This window comes from Rhyacophila brunnea, unplaced genomic scaffold, assembly GCF_057557595.1.
Source record: "Rhyacophila brunnea isolate RB1 unplaced genomic scaffold, BYU_Rbru_1.0 scaffold_4, whole genome shotgun sequence".
NCBI classification, from domain to species: Eukaryota; Metazoa; Arthropoda; class Insecta; order Trichoptera; family Rhyacophilidae; genus Rhyacophila; species Rhyacophila brunnea.
Window position 1 is genome coordinate 36,910,239 of NW_028233068.1, and position 21,381 is coordinate 36,931,619.

General features: G+C 32.9%; 1 protein-coding gene across 12 annotated transcripts in view; it reads left to right on the forward strand.

The window, feature by feature from the left end:
- LOC147067319 (uncharacterized) overlaps positions 1-21,381 on the forward strand; it is a 64,298-nt gene that overhangs the window by 40,781 nt on the left and 2,136 nt on the right. For all 12 annotated transcript variants that reach the window (XM_085954791.1, XM_085954784.1, XM_085954785.1 and 9 more), the window contains 6 exons: positions 16,074-16,260; positions 16,398-16,525; positions 17,859-18,007; positions 18,366-18,523; positions 19,104-19,359; positions 20,045-20,501. In XM_085954791.1, the coding sequence (XP_085810917.1) occupies positions 16,074-16,260; positions 16,398-16,525; positions 17,859-18,007; positions 18,366-18,523; positions 19,104-19,359; positions 20,045-20,501 (1,335 nt within the window). The remainder of the gene's footprint in view (positions 1-16,073; positions 16,261-16,397; positions 16,526-17,858; positions 18,008-18,365; positions 18,524-19,103; positions 19,360-20,044; positions 20,502-21,381) is intronic.

Genomic DNA, 21,381 nt, shown 5'->3' on the forward strand with positions numbered 1-21,381 from the left:
CATGTCTTCAGGAAATAATTCATATTGTTAATTCCCTTAGTAAGTATACATAGCTGTGAGAATATATAGTTTGTATAGGTTAAAAATGTCCTACTGAAGCGGATGAAACATGTCCTGATGATTATTAAATTATGCGGAATAAGAACCTACTACATGTTGTGCTGTATTTTAATTAATAAAATAAACGTAACATACAATAAACCTTAATAGCACAGATGGCCTATTCTTTGTCGCGAAACCATATGAAAAAAATGTTGTGGGCAACTAGGTAAGGGGAATTACGCACATACACGAATCGGGCCTCGCACTAATTATTTGTATTGGGCTTACATATCAGTGTTAAATGTAGTTAAATCGGTGTTGTACTTAATAGGTAATATTTCTAAAACGTGTAAATTCCCACGATGGCCAAGCGGCTTACGCGTCGACTAATAATGTCGTGGGTCTCAGGTTCATATCCTGGGTCTGGAAAATACACATATTGTTTTCCTATTTGTGTTTGGAGTAGTATTTACCTAATAGCAAGTGAGCAATTGAGCAAGTGGCTTACATCCATTTCTCGTAAAAACAAAAATCTGTTAATACAAACCTCCACTCTTTGGAGGTCCATTATATGATCGTATTAGGATCGGATATGGTCTAATAATATACATTATACATAATAATAAAAATGTGTAAAATAGGGTTCTACATTACACGTTGTAGGTATATGTACTGATTGCATTTTAAAGTAAATTTCGTATAATATTATTGTATTTTAACATTGTATGTTATTGAAATACAACGTTAATGTGATCCCAAAAATGTTCCATTTGGATGTTATCATGTGGAACATCCAATATATTCAAATGGTAACCCTGGGGTAGATAATACATGTCTAACTATATATATTTTTATATCTTACCAGCTCATTTAATTGCTTTTATCCGCATGCCAATATTATGAAAGGCAGACGAACAGAACAATAAAAACTTATTACTTTTATGAAATTTTATAGAGACCATTTATTATACGTACATAATTCTTTACTACCACTAATATCGCTCCGAGATAATGCCAAATAATGAATTATTTTTTAATTAAAATCTCACATAGTCACATTCCTGTGAGAAAATAGTTAACAAACAAGAGAAAGATGCTGTGTTGTTAATTTTGAATTTAAGAATTCTATGTGAAAAACTTTCAAATTCAAAAACAGAACACTGTTCTGAAATTCTATTATTTTGTTAGTCGGGTCAATTGAATCACATTCTAATTGAAATAATCTCATCAGAGAACTTTTTAGTACCCTCACAAAATGGTGAAATGAATGGCCAATTAATTTCAATTGGCATTTTAATTGGTCCATATCAAATGTAGATATAGACACTGGATTAATAAACAAAAGCGATACGTTAGGCCCGTTTCAGACGGGACACCGGTGTCGCGCTCGTATATAATAAGGAGACCTTTGTATTCGAATAAAGGGTCCATTGTATTATGTTTATGAACGCCCCAGAGCTAATGAGTCAACGCGTCTCCGGTACACTTTTCCGTCGGCCGCTACATTCTCAAGCCGCCGATACACTTGTTTTTATTACCGCAGCCAGTTTTATGTTCTAATTTATAACGTGAAATTATGCGTTGACTCATTAGCTCTGACACGTTCATAAATATAATACAAAGGCCCGTTTATTCGAATACAAAGGCCTTCTATATTATATCGAGCGCGACACCGGTGTCCCGTCTGCAACGGGCCTTAGCCTTACACCGACGATGCGTTTCACTCGACGATTCGTCGGTTCTAATACATTTACCGTTTTGAGGACAGCGCATCGTGTGGGGATACGCAGAAGACACTCATGTAATTTTTAAGAAAAAAAATAAACACTGACTAGGTTATTAAATTTTCCCTGAGGCTGCTAAAGCACCAATTAAAATAGTTATTTGACTCCACAACAAACACCTTTTTGGCGGCCCTGAATAATCTATTTTCGATTAATTCTCTATAACATTATTAGTCATTCTTTATATTGCATGCTTTTTAAACATTATTAATTGACTGCATAATAAATTGATCAATTTATCTTTTTTTAACGAACTTGTTACCTACTTAATAGTTTTTTTTCCAAAAAACAAACGTTCACACGGAAACGTGTTTGGCAACACCCACATTAAAATGACCGCAAGATATTATTCAAACTATTCCACTTCCATAATAAAAATGATTTTACTATGAAACCGTGATACGATCAAAAAGCATCTGCCTACGCAGATAAGCTACCATAATAGTGAACCAATATTGATAAAATAAATATTTCCTCTTGTGCCTAACTATTTTTTAGTAATAATTATTTCCTCGGCGGAGAAAAATCACCCAACAGCCTTAAATGTAAATATTTCAATTGATATAATAATGTCAATACTATCGTACCATGATTACGGACGAATACGGATTTGACGATTTATACACAAATTGAATGTATTATTAGTGATTACGTATCTAATGATCTATTAGGTAGGTTTTTTTTTTTTTACGAAAAGTTGAACTATTCATAATTTGTTTTTATATTTTTTATTGTGATTCTTGACCTAATATGTAGATGATAAAGTTGTTACTTACTTTATTGTATTAATTTATTATATAAGTTAGAATAATTAACTGTATTCATTGTAAATGTGTATTTACCATTGCTGAGTATGCATAATGTCTGAAGATGCTGAAAGGCCAAACATGGGTCGCAAAAAACGACTCAAATGGAATAGTACAAAACCGAATAGGTACCTACTATTATTATGGTTTACTATCCCGGGATTGATGATGTTGGGATTATCTTTTAAATGATTATTAGCATAAAAGACATAATGTTATAGTAAACTAAATAAATGTAATAGAAAGCGGTTGGTTGGACAAATATATTGAAATCTCTGATAAACACTATTCATCTTCCAATTTTCACACGGTTGTAGGATGAGAAATAATAAAACGCATACTTATAAAACTTCGTATAAACTAAACCATCAATCAAAAGAACCTACTAAAATGTGAGATTTCTTTTTGTTAATCTAAACTAAACCCAAATTACCTACGTTATATATTTTTTTCCTGGGAAACATTTTACTTACTTTTGTCTAATTTAAAATTCTACACTGGATTGCAATCATCCATACGGATATTTTATTTATATCAGCATAGTTTTTATGTCACCGACACACATTCAAAATAGATGACATTCTAATAATTAAAAACAGATAACAATAATATTATTTCAGGACCAAACTATCAAATTAGAAAATTATTCAATTTATTAGCAACCTTTTTACCGCGAAATACAATGGTAGGAGGCATATAATAAATGTATATATTATATGCATATATCTACTTTAAGGTTTAGATTCATCTAATATCATCGTGTATAATTAACTTATGTTTTTTTACTAGGAACATGATCATTGTGACGAATACCGTTGTCGAACAATTATTAGACAAAATTATGGTCCAATCATTATTTTGTTACCCTCTCTTCCCCTTCTTTATGAAACATTTTTATGTTTACTGTGTTACACTTAGATATTATACAAAAATGGTAATATTATTGAGAAATTTTAAAGAAAAGTGAAGTCTACGCTTTCCCGTGCAGAAATTCGTTCAGTGACGTCTCTAGATAAAATGCCGCCCCTAGGCAGCGCCAAAATGCCGCCCCACTTTTTATACTGTATTTTTATCGTCCTTTCACGAGTCCAATATCTAAGAAATGTGTTGTATGGATACAATACTATATATTAGACTGTAATTATTCGCAAATCTGCACGTGTCGTTTCTGGTCACCAAGGACGTCGAAGGGTAATGGAAGTAAACTAGATATCGCGTATCCGATAAAACCGGTGAGCTGATTTTTTTTAATGGAAAGATATTTTCGTTATTACTAAGTTTAGGTAGCTATTTCTATATAATATTCCAAATGATTCTCCTCGATTTGCCGCCCTTCGAGTAACTGCCGCCTCCAAGCGACGCTCAATCTGCCTACCCCCACGGGACGTCACTGAATTTATCCTATTTCCTTATTATAACATTAGCACCGCCTATTTTCTGCGCATGAGAAAAAATTGCATCCGCGCATGTTCATGGTGAAATGGTTTCACTAGGCAAGTCGTGTGATATTTCCTCAGTAACAAAATATACATTGCATCTGATTTTTGGTGGACGCAGGGCTCTAAATGGACCGGAACGCACCAGAGCGCCGTTCCGGGTCGTAAAATCGTTGAAAAAACGTTGTCGTTCCGTATCATGGAAAAAATTATTTTACCATATGAGCTAGAATGGCCATAATATAACAAAAAAATCACACACTTATTTTTTATAAAACACATAAAATTAGATAACTATGGTAATATTTTCATAAAATTACCTAGCGCTCCGGTTCGTAAAATTCTCCATGTCGAGTGCTGGCTAGACGCGAGATTCGGCCCTAGCCCATGACTTTTGAAATGGGTGCTCTTGACACTACTTCATTGCCATAGAAATACTATGGGTACATGTTACCTATATAATTATTATTCAATATGTAATATACATTAATATTGGCTTGTCAGATTAAAAGCAAACTGAGAATAAAATAAAACAAGCAGATACAATAATTTTGAAATAATGTAACACCCGTATATATCGAACAATAGATTTTCATGTCACCCGACAATGTTATAAATGTTATAATATATTAGTTAGAGGCTATAATTAATATTATATTGACTAGATAATGTGCACCTATCTACGTCCTATTTTGACATTTGAAGTAATGAAACAATCAGGTAATTAGAGTAGTTTCAAACAAAATATTAAAAAATAATTTGCATTATAACACAATTGTGTATGCTACCAGTGTTCACGTATGCCTGTGAATCATTGGTCCTTAATGCTCCTAAGAGAAATAAAAAATGTGCATGTTAGGCATAACGCGGAAAGACCACAAAAGAAACTAATGAAAAAGGACGCAGATAATAGTTCGCGATGTGATAGTGGTCTCCGAGTAGATGAAACAGCAATGGGCTGGAAAACATCGTTATATAGTGGGAACGCCCGAAACCTGCTGGATAGACGAACTTATAATGTCAGGTATATATACGTGGTAACGAATAACTAAGAACCGAGAAGAATGGAAGCTATTGGAGGCTTTTATCCAGTATTCGATCGACCCCGGTTGATGATAATGATGATACAATAATAAGAATAATCATTAGTATTACGATTAGGTATTTCTATTTTTAATAAGTACAATTCATAGCAACAAAAGAAGATACATACCCTACAGTTATCTGTATTCGGTGTGTAATAAACAGATTGATATATTTTTTGCTGAAACTGCTGATGATGACGCTTATGTATTATTGACAAGGTTCTGTGCGTGACTCACACAGCCTACGCCACCCAGCTTTTCATGCCAACATCTCCCCAATTTGGCTCTCCATAACGAAATGGGTAGATTGGGGTAGATAAAATAAAATATAGAGGGGTGATTTTGACGGAAAATTCAGAGAGGACAATAATATGCGCACTTTCGGTAGGTAGGTATACGAGGAAAACAGAATTTTTTGCAGTACCTGAAAAATAATTGAATGTGCTTATCATAGAGTGGTTTCTATTTACGAATAAATGCTAGAAAATCTAGTTATAAAGAAAATCATAAATGAAATGCGTACCTAGGTAGTTTAGAAATTAACACAGTATATAAACTGTTTGAAAGGTGTACCTACCTATACATTTAAAAGTTAAGTTCATACGAATGTCTGTGTTTTTGTAATTATTTAGAGTTTCATTGGAAGTAACGCCGCGTCGTCTCTTGGAATGTTGGTTTGATTAAGGCATCCAAATTTGTACGATGTGTAGTGTCTATCCAGACGACATTTAATTTTATAGCAATGATTGGACGTGGTGCGTTAAATTTCAAAAAGGATTTCAAATTATTCAAAATCGATGTTTTTTCAAATAAATATAAAAAATATTAAAACTATGAATTAGTCAAAAATCTCCCCATGAAATTATAGAAAACTTGACCATATATGTATATATATATATGTAAGTACTTAATAATAAGAAGGGATCCTAAAAGATTCATATTTTATTTAAATTGTAAGTTTATCTTTGACTTAAAATAAAAAATGTTTTTCTTTTTAATGTTTTCATATACGTACATATTTATTAATTAATACAGTTTAAATAAAATTGTACATTATCAAAAAAAAAGTCTCAAATTGTAAGCTTCGTATTTTTTTGCTAGGTGGCTCTGGTACGTAGAGAATTCGCCTTAAAAACCTTCTACAGGTTTTGTGTAGTAGCTCTATCAGTTTATTAACTTATCAAACCCAGCTCCTTCCGTTGGTAAAATTAGATTGAATTCGGAAGTTAGTACCAAAGGCAATAACAACAAGGTACCTATCAGCCAATATTGACCAAGAGCAAAATTTAAATATGGTCTTCTAATAATTATTAGAATGTGTTTTCTGTTATTTTATTTCGTTATCCGCATTGGTAAATTATTTATTATTATATTAATATACTAACTGCGATTCTTGGCAGCCATTTTTGTGAATCTCTCCCAATAGCGGTTAATAATGGAGTTAACTGACTTTGCAATTAGTACACACAATTTAAATATTAATGCGTCCCCTTCTTCTCGATTTATGTTTAATTATTGTGAATTAAAATCATTATTACAACTTTTAAATTAAAAAAAAAAACTCCCTGTATCACCCTTGAGTAGGATAAAGTTTTTGTAACATAACAAAGGTGTTGCGAAATTCGAATAATATATATTTTCTTAGAATCTGACGTACTGACCCTTCCAGCTTAGAAGGTTATCCAACCAAAACTTGTTTAAAAAGGAAAATATGCCATAAACTATTCAAAAATCATTTGAAAACTTGTAACGTTTTATTATTATTGAACACGAATCATGTAAAAATACCCCTAATAATAGGAACCGTCCATTGTTAAATTATTATAATTTGAATGATAGCTATCTAACGTTTTATAAAGTTGTCGAGAGTAATAATTATTATAATTATATGCTGGAAAATACACATAAAAGAGATTGAACCACTATAATAATGAGTAACACAAACTTCATAGGTACCTATGGTTTAATTAGTAACTACTGAAAAAAATCTCTGCATTGGCAGATTTGAAAGCACCACGGGTGTTTTCTTTGCATCAGTGTCGACTAAATAAATGGTTTAAAGTAGTGCACTATTGGTAAATTCAGAATTAAATATGAATGCGCCCCAACTTACAGTGTACGTATCGTATTTAGTCGACACTAATCCAATGAGCAAAGGAATGCTCTCATCTAGTTAGACGTTGAAGTATTTACGATGTGTTTAGCATTGTTTTATTTTTACATATAAACTAATATATCTTCAGAATGATTTAATTTATTCTGAGATCTTAATCGTAACTAATGAATCAATGAACGAAGATATCTCGTAGCATAACAACTTGTAATGTCATTGTAATTCTTATTTGGTTATAGAGTATTTTGAAAATTTACTTTTTCATTTCAGCCTCACTTTCATATAGCAATAGCTTAAGACTTATAATTATTGATTAGATGAATATTTTTCTTTGGTATCTTTGTATTTGAATGCGTGAGGGTTAACTTCCTACGTTAGAAATACAACACGTCAAGAGGCGAGATATTTTGCTATACTTCGAAATATCATTTTTTAAGTATAATGAAAACCTCTTTTATACTACCTTACTTACTAATTATAAGACGCACCCTTATTTTTAAAAATCATAATTGGTAATAAAATTTAAATAAATCATCATAAACACTTAATTACGAAGATAAAAGTCATTTTTTGACAATAAAAATCAGTAGGTATATTATTATTTATGTGATCAATAATGTCACAATCAGATTATGAAACTTCTTCAGATATAGGTTCTAATTTTTCTGAATCACAATATAATTCCACTTAAGGTCTTTGATCTCTGCGATTTACCATACATTAATATCGTCTCCTGAGCTATAAAGTGTGTTAGTGATGCAGTATTTCTTAATTAAAAATGTGCCTACGATTACGAATTTTTTTTCCAAACAACTGATGCCATTTTGAAGACGACATCGAATATAAGATAAACCCAAAATGTGTCTTATAATCAATGCAACACTATAGGTATGTCAAATAATGCATACATACATAATTTGAAAACTGCTATAGAATATTATTATGTATATACCAACCTAATAGAAAAACATCTTTGAAAATAATACAACGTCCGACGGGACTTCCCGTCTACCGATCGGCAAATTCAATTATAATTATTACAATGAATAACGAATTGAAAATAGTAGAAGAAGGTAGGGGAAAGCCTTCATCCATCAGAGCATTGATACCAGATGAGTGTAATATTGATATTCAGTTTGGTTGGTGGATATGCATTTAGGTACATATTATACAGGGGTGGTAAAGCCGTAGCTCGATTAAGGCCGCCTGTTTGCGAGGCAGACTTCACTTAAACCACAATCTGGGTTTATATTATCTATTTATAATTACCTATTCAAGATGTTCACTGAAGTGATTCATGGACACGAAATCTAAATTGATTCCATCGCACACGATCTCGTCTCGTCAAAACAATAGCCACTGCAGCCCGTGGTCCGAATTTATTTATCACCTGTCTTATAAATTAAACAAATGACATTGTACTATATCGTTTGCTAACCGTAACGCCAAGATAAAATACATATTTAGAGTTTTTGTCCTGTTAACGTGGGAGTCGAACCTGACCGGTTCCTCGGTTTGACGATTTATATCCTGGCGTAGGTGGTTCTTGTAATTCCACATAGGTATAGGTACATAGTCAGTTTAGGTACCATGATTAAGTTAAATATCTTTTTGATCTCTCTTTGCGCAGTGATGTACATTTTATTGTTCAGGGCAAGGTTGTACCAAGGTACAATCTGATTGTTATACTTTTATATGGTTTATATGTTTATAATACCTTGTAAGTATGTATAACTGTATTACTATATTACCTACTATAATCTATGGATCATAATGATTACGTAACTTAAAAACAAATACAACTATAAATATAATAAGTACTTAAAATCCTCATAATTTAATAACGACCGGCGAAGCTATTCGTACACAAGGCGGCTATTGACGGTAGTTCATCATATTGATGTATTACGGAGGTTAATTGTTCGTCTAAACACTCTAAACTGTCAAAAAGTGCTATGTTCTAACAGCCCCTCTCTTGACTGTGTCAACTTTTAGAGCGAGACAGTTTTGACAGTGTTTAGACGGATAACTTATTGTAACAATTTATCACCTCAATATATAAATATGATAAAAGTGATAATATTTATCACCTTAGCCGTCGATAGCCGCCTTGTGTATAGAATAGACCCACAGGAACAATTGACGTAGGTATATGGCTACGTATATTAGCAAATTATGCGAGGCTAAATAAAGTAAATTGAAATATTTTAAAACATATTATGATATCTTAAGGTTAGGTATTTAATTATTCCCGATGTCTTTAAAATAAGTACATCATTTTAAAATTAAAATTTATTATTAATTTAAGTGTTACAAAATAGATAGGCAACTAGATGCTGTTAAGGCTGTGGTTGGCGAATCTAATAATCAACAATTTATTCAAGAGAACAGTTTATATTTTATAGATGACAATAATTTTATTATTACAGGCAGCATACAGCTTACAATATTCAAATATATTAATGTAACTAGGCATTAACGTTAGTCCGACGCTTCCGGCAAGCGGCTGGATCCGACTGTCCTTTACCTGCGACATCAGGTGAGTGGTACGAGTATGTGATGATATCTCACATTGATTCCCTCTCGCGCATCGATGGATTTCTCCTGAAGTCGTTGTAGGCAGAGGTGCCGTGTGCCCTTCTCGGAAACGGCTCACTGGCAGAACATTTTATCTCATAGGTATTCGATTAGGTATATTATTTTCACATTTATTATTAAAGCCAATCAAATAGGTACATACCTATGTAAAGAAACATAAAATAATGATTATCTCAACCCTACACGGTTATCTGTTTCCGGTACAACAGCTCACGGTGAACTGTTATACGGCGAATATTACACGTACAATTCACATGGTAACCATTAGTACTTATATATATATATATATATATATTACTGTGTATTTTATTTTGAGGAAAATAACCATAAATAACTAATAAATAAAGGATAAAATAACCTTAGTTTAAAGTGGTTAAAACATTACTGTGCAAAAATATTTTATTCCCTGCAGTAAGTAAAAAAATGGGGAAACATTGAAATTAAATTTTAGCAATCTGTGGAATGTTATAACACGTAGTAAATTATTTAACTTTCGCGAATGGCAGGGCATATTGGGAAAGATTGCAGATATTAAATTTAACCAAGTAATTATTTTGTTATTTTATTACACGTGCAACTATTTTCCCCTTTGAATGATTCCTGGGCACGCAGCCTCTGCACGACAATGGCGCGTGGGCTTAGTGTTATCGTGAAGTTATTTTTCACTTTATGAGGCGGTCAATGAAACCAGTTTCACTCTCGTTTGAGCGATTATATTGGATCAATGTTTTCTGAACGATGTATTATTTTATTTTTCAAAAAATAATAATTAAAAATTAGCATCCAACCCATACCTACTCTTCAGAAGGTAAATCATCGCCTCCAATTCCTTCGATGGATTACCTAAAACAATATTTATTTTCCCCTTCGGAGTTTTATAAAAAATTTCACTCACACATAATATATCAGTCATACAACGAAATACCTACCTACATTGCATTTTCTCGATCATTTTCTTACGTCAGAGGGATTTAATTTATACGAAAAATTATTATGAAGAAAGCTGTTCCTTTTCCTGATTTTGAATTGAGAATGCTGGCGATTCCATCTCTCAATAGTCTCAACTTGAATTATATCACATGGTCTCCAAACCTGTCATAAATTACTCGCAAACAATAAGAACCTACATGAAACAGGGCATCAAAAGCAAATACCGTATAAGGCCTCCGAGTGATGATTTTCCATTGTTACAACCTGGGAACTGAGAAATAATGGGAACTGAAATACCTAACGGGTGTGGAGAAACAGGCAACCGATCTCGAGTAGGGAAGAATATGGAACAACTTTAAACACGTATGAAGAATACGCTTGAATTTCGATCTGACAACTGCTCTCGTTGTATACACTGACGCTAATTCAATATTGGTGAATTTTTTGACGATCGCAATACACACACTATTGCACTATTGTCTATAAAATGTGTGGCTCATTTTCGTAGGTCACTCACATATTAAAAACCCTGCGTCAAAATGTGTTGGGATATAGACTATCGGAATTATATTTATTAATCTGTTTTGTGGTTACAACGAAGTAAGTACATGTACTTTGCATTTTCCCGGTTTTCCCTTTAGATTAGAAGGATACAATATTCGCTATGGTCGTTGTCCTAATTTGTCAGACTGATCCGTTTTTACTTTCAACAGGTGTATTATTTTATTATAGTCAAATGCAGCTGTCACATCAATTTATTAGAAATGTAATATCCAATCTTCTTTCTTGATAAAAAAAAACTCGAAATAGTACATACCTACTACTTATATATGTATAAGGTAATAAAGGAAAGAGGCCGTTTTGAAGAAAGTGGGGTGCATATTGAGAAATTGCTTTTATTTAAAGACAGAGTAGGGGAAGATATTTTTATTATTCCTGAGTAATGGATTTGTTCATGTTTTGTAGTACTTACATAATGCCAGAGAGTCGTATCTGAAGTCACAGTCATACTATGAAATTTTATATCAATATCTTTATTACAAAGATTTATGTTCTGATCACTTTTAGTGTTGATTTTTATCTTTAGGGAACACTGCGATGTAAAGTAGGTAATGCTTACTATCGAGAATAAAAATAACCCACGCAGGCCCGTTAAATACAATTTTAAGAAGCAGTCGACATTCACTAATTTATTGGTTGTAGCCAAACTTACGTTTGTAATAATATAGGTAGGTATCAGAGCTATAAATATTACAGAAATTTACGTAATTCAGGTACTATATAGGGAGGTACATCCGAACATCACATTAATATTATATTATTTATTTACTGCAAGGGGTCGGTGGCCCAATATGGACATATTAAGCAGCCCACTGTTGAGCAAAAATTAGAGCACCAAAACTGAACCGAAAAAAAAATCGTTTTTTTCGGTTAGGTAGGTACACGTTCAAACACGCTTACTCCCTACTTCAGTTATCGTTTGTCAATTTATGGCTAAGGCCGTATGTTGTAGCTTAGCCACTGGGAAATACCAATAGAAACGGCGTATTTCAAAAAAATACTAAGTACCTTATTCTTAGGTCAATGATTATTATAAAACAATCATTATTCGTAGGATGTTTTATCAAATTTGAATGGTCAAAGACATAGCTTATATACAGTATCTTTAGAATTACTTTCAAATGTGGTAATCGTGCCCATTTTTTAAATAATAAAATGCCTAATTCTTGTCAAATTTAGGATCACAGGGAATATAATTACCTATATTTTTTTATCGTAAATATTCCACTATATAATGTTACAACACTTTTACTAATGGTTTTATAAATGCGTTTAAAAATTAATAAATCTTAACACCACTGCACATGGACATACTGAAATATGACTATATTCTCAAACATTAGATTGAGAGGTCTAAAAGAATACTATTTTATGTAATACAAATACTTTATGCAATCATCAAATGTTAAAAATAAATAAATTATCTACAGCGTTTAAGGAATGTCCAGGCTTATGCTCTGAAAATACCATAAAAGCTCCATTTCGACCTACGTGGCGCACGTGGGCCGTTAAGGAAGTACTTGACTACTTTGAGAATCCACACAAAATAAAAATGTTTGTTGTTTGTGATATCTTCATTTCTACATGCTTATTTCTAAACTAGGACACATGGTTATTATCAGTGAAGTCAATTTAAAATTAAATGAGCTGTCATTTACGTTTTTTGTCGTTTCATACAACGCTTGCACTAAAAAAGTAGGAGGTACATAGGCATATACGGATATAATACATACTATTACCTACATTTCACTCATTAGACCTAACTAGGTACCGGGCTCATTGGTTTATGCATGAAAGACACAACGTACCTAATATTTATTAGCAGAATACCACAATACTGTTTTCAAATACATACTGCAATCAATAGTAGATACATAGAGTAGGTAGGTACATTTGTTATCACATTAATCGACTTACTGTATTCTTCTGTTTACAAAAAATAAATGTGTAAGCAGACCCAGTGCGGGGTTATTTTATTAGTGCCCTCATATTCTTCAGTTGCTGCGTCCATTATTCGCGAAGTCAACATTGAAAGCAAAATAAGTATTTTACTTCTGAAAAGTTGGTGGATGTGTGTTTTGTGCTACAGAGCGATTGTCACTTTCATAGATTTAGGTAGGTATATAACCTTTCAAGTTCTTCCCAATTTAGTACCTAACCAGTTAGTAAAGTATAATATAGACCTACTCACCACTGTATTGTTTATGTTAAGTAGGTAGGTACCTACCTACCGCAGAATATTATATTATTGCATAATATTTTATTATTGAACATAATAATAATATATAGAATACTAATAAGCAATGTTTTCAAAATGTTAAGGAACTATAAACGACCAATAAGGGTTAACGTCCCCATTATGTTTTATTCAATGCAAGGAAAATCCCGCGCATGTCTGGAATCTCGGGATCTATTTTAAGATTCCTATTTCCGAGGGCAAATAATCCCTTTTTCCAGTGACGTGCTTGTCAATAATCCATAAAGATTTATAAAAACATTAAAAGTGGCGACTAACCAAATACTGTAGAACGTCAATTATCCGGAATAATTTAGGTGGTCCGGATAAAAAATCATAATTGACAGGGAAAGAAAAATACATTATTTAGTAGGTATAAACAATTTTTATCGATACATAATATACCTACCTAGCTTCAATTTTAAATATTTTTTAGTAGGAAATTTAGTTAATTATTGATTTTTACCTAAAGGAATATTTCTAATTGTGTATTGAAATCATCTGGGATTATTCAATAATTTCCCAATGAGAAAGTCTGTGTCTGCCTGCTGCATTAAGTGATACGGTTTTTGCGGGTTTTGTACCCCGGTGTAGTGTTTTCACGTCTCGATCTAAAGATTTGTTGTGAAGTTCCAATTTAAACCTGTCTCATCAGCATTATAAATAAAGTCTTATTTCTCCAAAAACATCTTGAACATGTCTCTAAAAGTGTTTGTTGAAGGTGTGTCAGCTGAAAGCTATTCCTGTGAATTTCTAGTTCTCTAATTTTTCCACCCAATCTAAACAATATGCTTGTTAATGAACCAGATATTAGCTGTCCAGATGCACTATTCGAATTCTCCATTTCATGATTGTCTTCATAACGCTGCCATCCTCGGGGACATTATTGCACTAATTGTCACTTTTACTGTTATTTTTTTTATCTCCGAGATCGTTGAGGCTTTGACGCCATATTTATTAGACATAAATCGTCCTAGTTCTTTAATTTAAGGTCCTAGGTGTCCTTTTTTCAAAGCATCGATTATATCCACGTTGTCTTCGATAGTACACTCACTCTAGTGCTGCTATATTGCATGATGCAATCCGCCACGTGTTACGCAGCAAATTCGTTAAAATTGTGTTTATTTTTAAAAATCCGGATAATCGAAAATTCGGATAATGGAGGTTCTATTGTACGTTTTCAGAAAGAGTACGAAAAAGAGCGTTCACGTTAAATATTATAATATTCACAGTATTCATCGTACCTACCAAATTTTCTGCTTTGTCTAAATTTTTCATAATATAAAATCTGTCACATATTATGCAGCATATTTACCATTTTTTTTTCATTTCACATCTAATGAAAAAATATCAACTTGTAGGTACCTAATGTCCAACATTTTTGGTACCAACCTATTTGCTAGGTATCTAATTATACAGAAGTGTGTCGGTAACTAACAAAACGGTATCAACTTACTGAAACAGTATTTTTGCTTGCTAGCCATACTAAAATCTTTTCGCTGGCAATATGTGATTGATAATTATTATTACCAACTTGACAAAAATTAAAACAAAAGATAAAGTTTCAAATTTCGATCAGAAGAAAAATACGAATAAAATCGATGTAAAAAGCTGACAGAATTCTTCTAAAATGTTGTCATTTCCAGTTACAAACACTCGTAAGATTCTTATTTTTTTCATTCTTCTATCGCTGTATTATGTATATATTCGTGCAATTTAATGCATAGTTTTAATACTGAAACACCTACCTAGTTTGTTTGATGACTTGTGACATGTCCTTAGTTTTATAAAGGAAATCAGAACAATAATATTACGCATGCCGCCTGTCATTCTAATCTCCAATTGAAAGTACCTATCATGTTTAAGTCAAATCTGACCTGGGTGCAGAGTTCTTACCCTTTCTCTAATTTTCACTTTATGATTCCTCCACAGATCGACGATTCATCCTTTATTATAATATTAAGTAGGTACTAGTGTTGGGTTCCTCCTGTTCAGTATGATTTTGACATTATTATTTTGTGAGAATCTTATGGAGTTATCAGTTTAGAAGAAGTAGTAACGATAATACATAGTACTAGGTACATAATGTCTATGATCATCATCATCAGAAGCGTAATAATCCAGGGTAAGTCCTAGCTTTCTCCAACAAGTACCATGAGTAAATGGCAGTCATTTGTAGCTCTATCTAGTCAATTATTGGCCTGTCTCTTATTGTATGTATTGCTTGACAAAACTCTGCTTGCTGGTTCATTGTTGTTCATACGGTGCACACATGGGCTACCCAGCATAATCCTAATTTTTATTATTGATTGAACTGCGCTGCAATCTTCATCCAGGCCGTAGAGCTCAAAATTGTAACTTCTTATCCAATTATTACCGTCCCTGATGGACCCATAAATATGGTGGAGAACCTAATGACTAATTGGTTTTATGGGCCTTGATTGATGATTAACATTAACAAGTAAATCATTATCATTTTCAGCTCTCCGAGAACAAAATGAATTGGAACGGAGATACCAGCTTCTTAATGAGAGAAATGACAAGGTGGAACAACAACTTCTTGAAAAGGATTCACAACTTAAAATGCTTCGAACTGTCTCTGAAAAAGTTTACAAGGAATATGACCAGCTGAAGAACCAATATGACGTTGAAACACAAGCAATGCATAAGTGAGTATATATTTTTTTAATACTTATCTCATTTTTAGAAGTTTTTTTTGTAAACTACAGCCATCTAGATTACAACAGTAAAAACCTACTTACTAAACGTATGTAATTTTTCTATGCCAATCTCAATTTTATTTTAGGGCAATGCAGAGTGCAGGACAATGGTACCAACAGAACAGACGGCTAAAAAGACGGTCTGCTGCACTTTTACAAAGGTTACCGCCGCAAGCTCTTCACGATTTAGATAGTCAAGATGCAACTGACGCAGGTATCAAAACTCGACTGGTCATGATATCATTAATACCTAAATTGTCTAAATTTAAAATATTGTTTCCTATCCTTCATTTTACGTGCCCGGAATTCACATTCTCCCACTATTTATATCGTTTCTGCAGTCCAGTTTTATTTTAATACATTTAAGTAATTCCCAATTAAAAAATTTTTATTTTCCATAATTTACATCTTACTTTAGCCAGGGTGGTGATACACCCCTGTTACAGGCGGGCTTCTCCCAGTGTAAAATAAACATTTAGTAGTCATAAGTCGAAACGTAACCCTGACCTCTAGAAACGGCTTCATAAAACATCTAATCTGATTCCTTGCTCAACTATGTAAATTTTTTTTTTTATTCATAAGTAAAGGCCTTCGTCCGGTGCGTGAAAATCACTTACTGGGCGGAGGTGTAATTAAGATAGATTTTAAAGTATAAATGATGATGAATGAAAGAGATAATTTTAAGATTAAATATAATAATTTTTGCCGCACATTGCGCAACGTTAAAAACTCCGCGCGCCTGCGCCGAGGTGGTCCTCGTGATTCGTCAAATCAAAAGGATCACACGATAAAATTTGGCCAATCACGAGAGTCCTTTTTGCTGGTCGGCGTGGGTACGGGGAATTTAAAAAGAGAAGAAAAAGTTAGTAAGCGTCCCTTTTCCAATATGTACAGACCTGCGAAACTTATTGTAAAAACAAAATATATAAACCTGTAAAGAAAATTTAAAATATAAGATAATACCAAGTTACGCACGAGACAGACGTGGTTTCATTTAATTTCTCCTCAATTTAAAAATATATTTTTTTGTGAATCCGGGGTTCGATGGACACCTGAGCTAGCCGCTGGAACCCTGGATATCTCAGTGGGAACAATGTATTTTTTTTCATTATCCATTTTGGCTCGAATGTTAGTGCGCTCGCTCATTTAGAAACAATGATGCAACTCACTCGGCTGGTCAGAAATCTCTGACTGGACAGATTTAAAATTTGTCATTTTTTGTTCTTATTGTTTACATGATTTTTTTGTTAAGCTGTTGTGTATTAAACACAACAAAAGAAGATGCTATGAGGTACATCGAGGGCTAATAGCTATTTTACTAGCATTGATGACCTACGAGACGACACCTTCAAATAAATTTATAATATTAACATAAAGTCGCGGTTCATGTATTAATTTTGATCGGCTATCAGTGTCGAATTTTGAATACTTATTATTTTTAGAATAATTTTATCTTGTAGATTTTTTCAGTGATTGATCTGAGAATATATTTTGTCAGATTTCAGTGATATTTTATACATACTTATTATCTTGGTTTTTCTTTGTAGCTTCAGAATCAAGTGGAGGCGAAGAGTTAGAAGGCTTAAGAGAGACAGTTGCTGATTTGAGTCGAGAAGTTGCTAAATTACAAACCGAAATTAGCTCTGTTAAACTCCAAGAGTTTGAAGCTACCGAATTGAATGTTAATTTATCACAGGTAAATTTATCACTTACACTTTATCACATTATATTGTATAATGTTCTGTATTATTGATGATAGTGATCCATGTATTCTGTTGTGTACACACATAAATTTATTAAGAGGCCCGTAGCATCCTTCACTTGCTCGGGCCATCGAGTAGGAAACCTTTCTCTTCGACGTCATCCTTCAATACCAACAATGAGATTTTCCAAATTGTCATTTTTGCTTCCGGTTAGTGGCCAAAGAAAATCAGAACTCTCATTAGAATGCAGATGTTTTATTTTACATGTTAAATTAAACTCCACATCCACAATTTCACTGGGTCGGTCTAACATAACAATATAATAAAAGATATTTGATTGAAATGTTTCAGGAATTGGAACAAGAAAAAATGAGTCGGTTTGAAGCGGAAGAAAGATTACAAAATGCTCTTGAAGAAACCGAAAGAAATAAACGGCTTGCAAGACATTTAGCCTCAGAAGTCGCCATGTTTAGAGAGCAACTAGAACAATCTAAACATCAAGCTACGTTGTAAGTACTAATTATATAACTAATTAGACTTTAAAGCACCACTAGTAATAATTAAACTAACGATCATGAAATTAGGCTCCTTACGACGTTATATATTTATTAAAGTTTTGTTTAAAGCATCTTGTCTTCTTTTATGTATCATAAAATTGTAATTGATTGATTATGGTTAAAAAGATAATTTTAATATTTTGTTAGAATAGAAAAGTATCTTGGCCGTAAGCCGACGGATACTTGCAGGTATATATTAATTACTATAGATTATAATATTATATACTTTAGATTTATCATTATCGGGACTTTTATCACCAATTAGCCCAGATAATTAAAGTTTTACTATGAAGTAATATATTATTATACGTACATATGTCATGGTACTCAATTCATATAAAGTTAATAACTATCAAGACCTGTTTCGTCTACTTTGTAATATAACATTGTGAATGATTGTTTTTATCAATTTGCAGTGTCATTCTAAGAGAATATATCTGGTACTGGGTCTTATTATATTATTTCAATTGAGCATAGTATTCAAATTGATTGTAGTACTGAATAAAAATTTTGTTTTTCATTTTTACTTCAGTATGAAATGTGAAGCGGAATCAGCGAAGAAAGAGCGCGACGTGTTGGCCCACAGAAGCTCCATTTACATGGAAGGATATCCTGACTTCAGCGATCCCATTCCCGGACAGGGACCGCAGCAATGTCGTATGATGCCATCACCCTCACAACAAGACCTGCTCGCCGGCCAGGAAGCCCTTCTTAGAGAATTAGAAACACTCCGGGCAGAAATGGAACAAGAAAGAATAAAGCACACAAAAGAAATCGATGATTTTCAGGTGAGAATTTTGTTTTATGACATACCTACTTAGAATGACATTTATTTGTACGCGTCTGGTGTTGACTACCCCGTAGTATGATTTTATAACATATTTGATAATTTGGTACTTGAATTTCCAGGGGTGCATTTACCGGTGGTGCAGGAGTAAATCTTCGCGCTGAAAAGGGGCGCAAATTCAAAAAAATTTAGATAGAAATTTGTCGACTAGTAAACTTTTTAATTTCCCAGCATACTTAATTCAACATAGCAAGGATGACTTTATTTCCCCCAGACATTCCTAAATACAATTTTTCCAATGGATACAAGGATATCATACAATTACAAAATAACGTAGAAATTTTTTCTAACACCTTCGATTTAAAAATTTTACAAAATAATTAATATATTATTATGTGATGCGGTGTTTCATGTCGTTTGCCACTTTTTTTATTTGCCGATAAGGGCTACCTTATGGTGCTGGAAGTAGGGCCCCCAACTGGTTAAATTCACTCCTATGAATTTCCCATGTATAAACAACATAACTTCACTCTTTCAAATTTATCTATTAAAGTGAATTTCTATGTATGTAATATACGTAGAATAGTTGCAAATAATTTTACTTTAATTAGGTAAAACAGAATAACGATGATCATCAAATTATTGACTTTGGTTTGTATTAACATTTTTTTTATTTGACATTCCAGGAGAAACTTCTCGATAGAGAAACTGACAATGAAATTTTTATACTAGAAGAGAAACTAAAATTAGCTGAAGAGGATGTCAAAAAGACAACTGAACGTGCCGAAAAAGCTGAACAGAGATTGGAGGAAATAAAGAATAACCGTAAATCTGTCATGAACAGAATATCTATGTATGAAAACGCCCACAAGGCATACAGTAATATTGACTCTGTTGCTGTCAAAGAAACTGACATTATTAAGGAAATCGCACCAGTTGAAAGTATTACAGAAATAAAATTCGTCCCCCCTCTGCCGCCGGCTCCACCACCACCGCCACCACCCCCACTGCCGCCTGTCTGCAATGCCAATGGAGCCTCTAATGGTTTGGCCAATGGCAAATCAGGGAAGAGCGCAATTGCTGATATGGCCAACCTATTAGGATTGAAGCAATCTTCCTCGGAGAAGAAAAAACCATCTGGAGGTACATATTTTACTATAATATTTAAAATATTATGGCATGGGTTTCAAAACCTAGATGTACATGGAAAAGTGGTTGTGATAATAGGTTGAACTGTTCTAACATAACCAATAATGTTACCACGTCTAAAGGAAAACCTCTTGTATAAAAATTGTAAAATTTCACAATCACATGTTTTTTATTGTAAAAGTTTGTATCAAGAATTTCATTTATTTTAAACTGTGTCTTCACAATAATATGGTAAAACATTTTATTGTGGACGCAAGGATGAACTCATTTGACTCCCAAGCAATTATCATGTAAATGGTTTTTGAACATTTTTTACATGTGTTTAACCCTTTCTAAGCGTTACGAATCCCGACTTAGTACAACAGTGCGCGTTGTTATTTCAAGCATCAATAAATCGTAATAAATGTCAGTCAAACATACACAAATAGAGTAGTAAAAAATCGGAGTCAAGTTCAAAAATGATTATGACAGAACCTAATATTTTATGTGACTCTAAAAATAAACATTCGTCGCCTAAAACTGATAAGAAATCACGAACAAGATTTCTTCATTGAAAAAATGCCTGCTTACTCGAGTGGCGCCATGACACTTACGAAATGGTGCTGGACTAATGCGTCGATGACAGATTAACAAGTGTAAGAACAGTTCAGTATTATAGTCTACGGCTACGATTTCGACAAATATGTCATACACATAATGAATAATAATATGGTTTATGACTTTTATGAGCATTTTTGTTGAGTGTGTTAAAAAAATATCAGTCATAAATAGCTCATTTTTATAGCATCCAGGACATCTCAAACTGTGTAACTTTTATTTGAACTCCCATACACATTGCAGCACTGCAGGTCGAGTATAAATAAATCATCCTTGA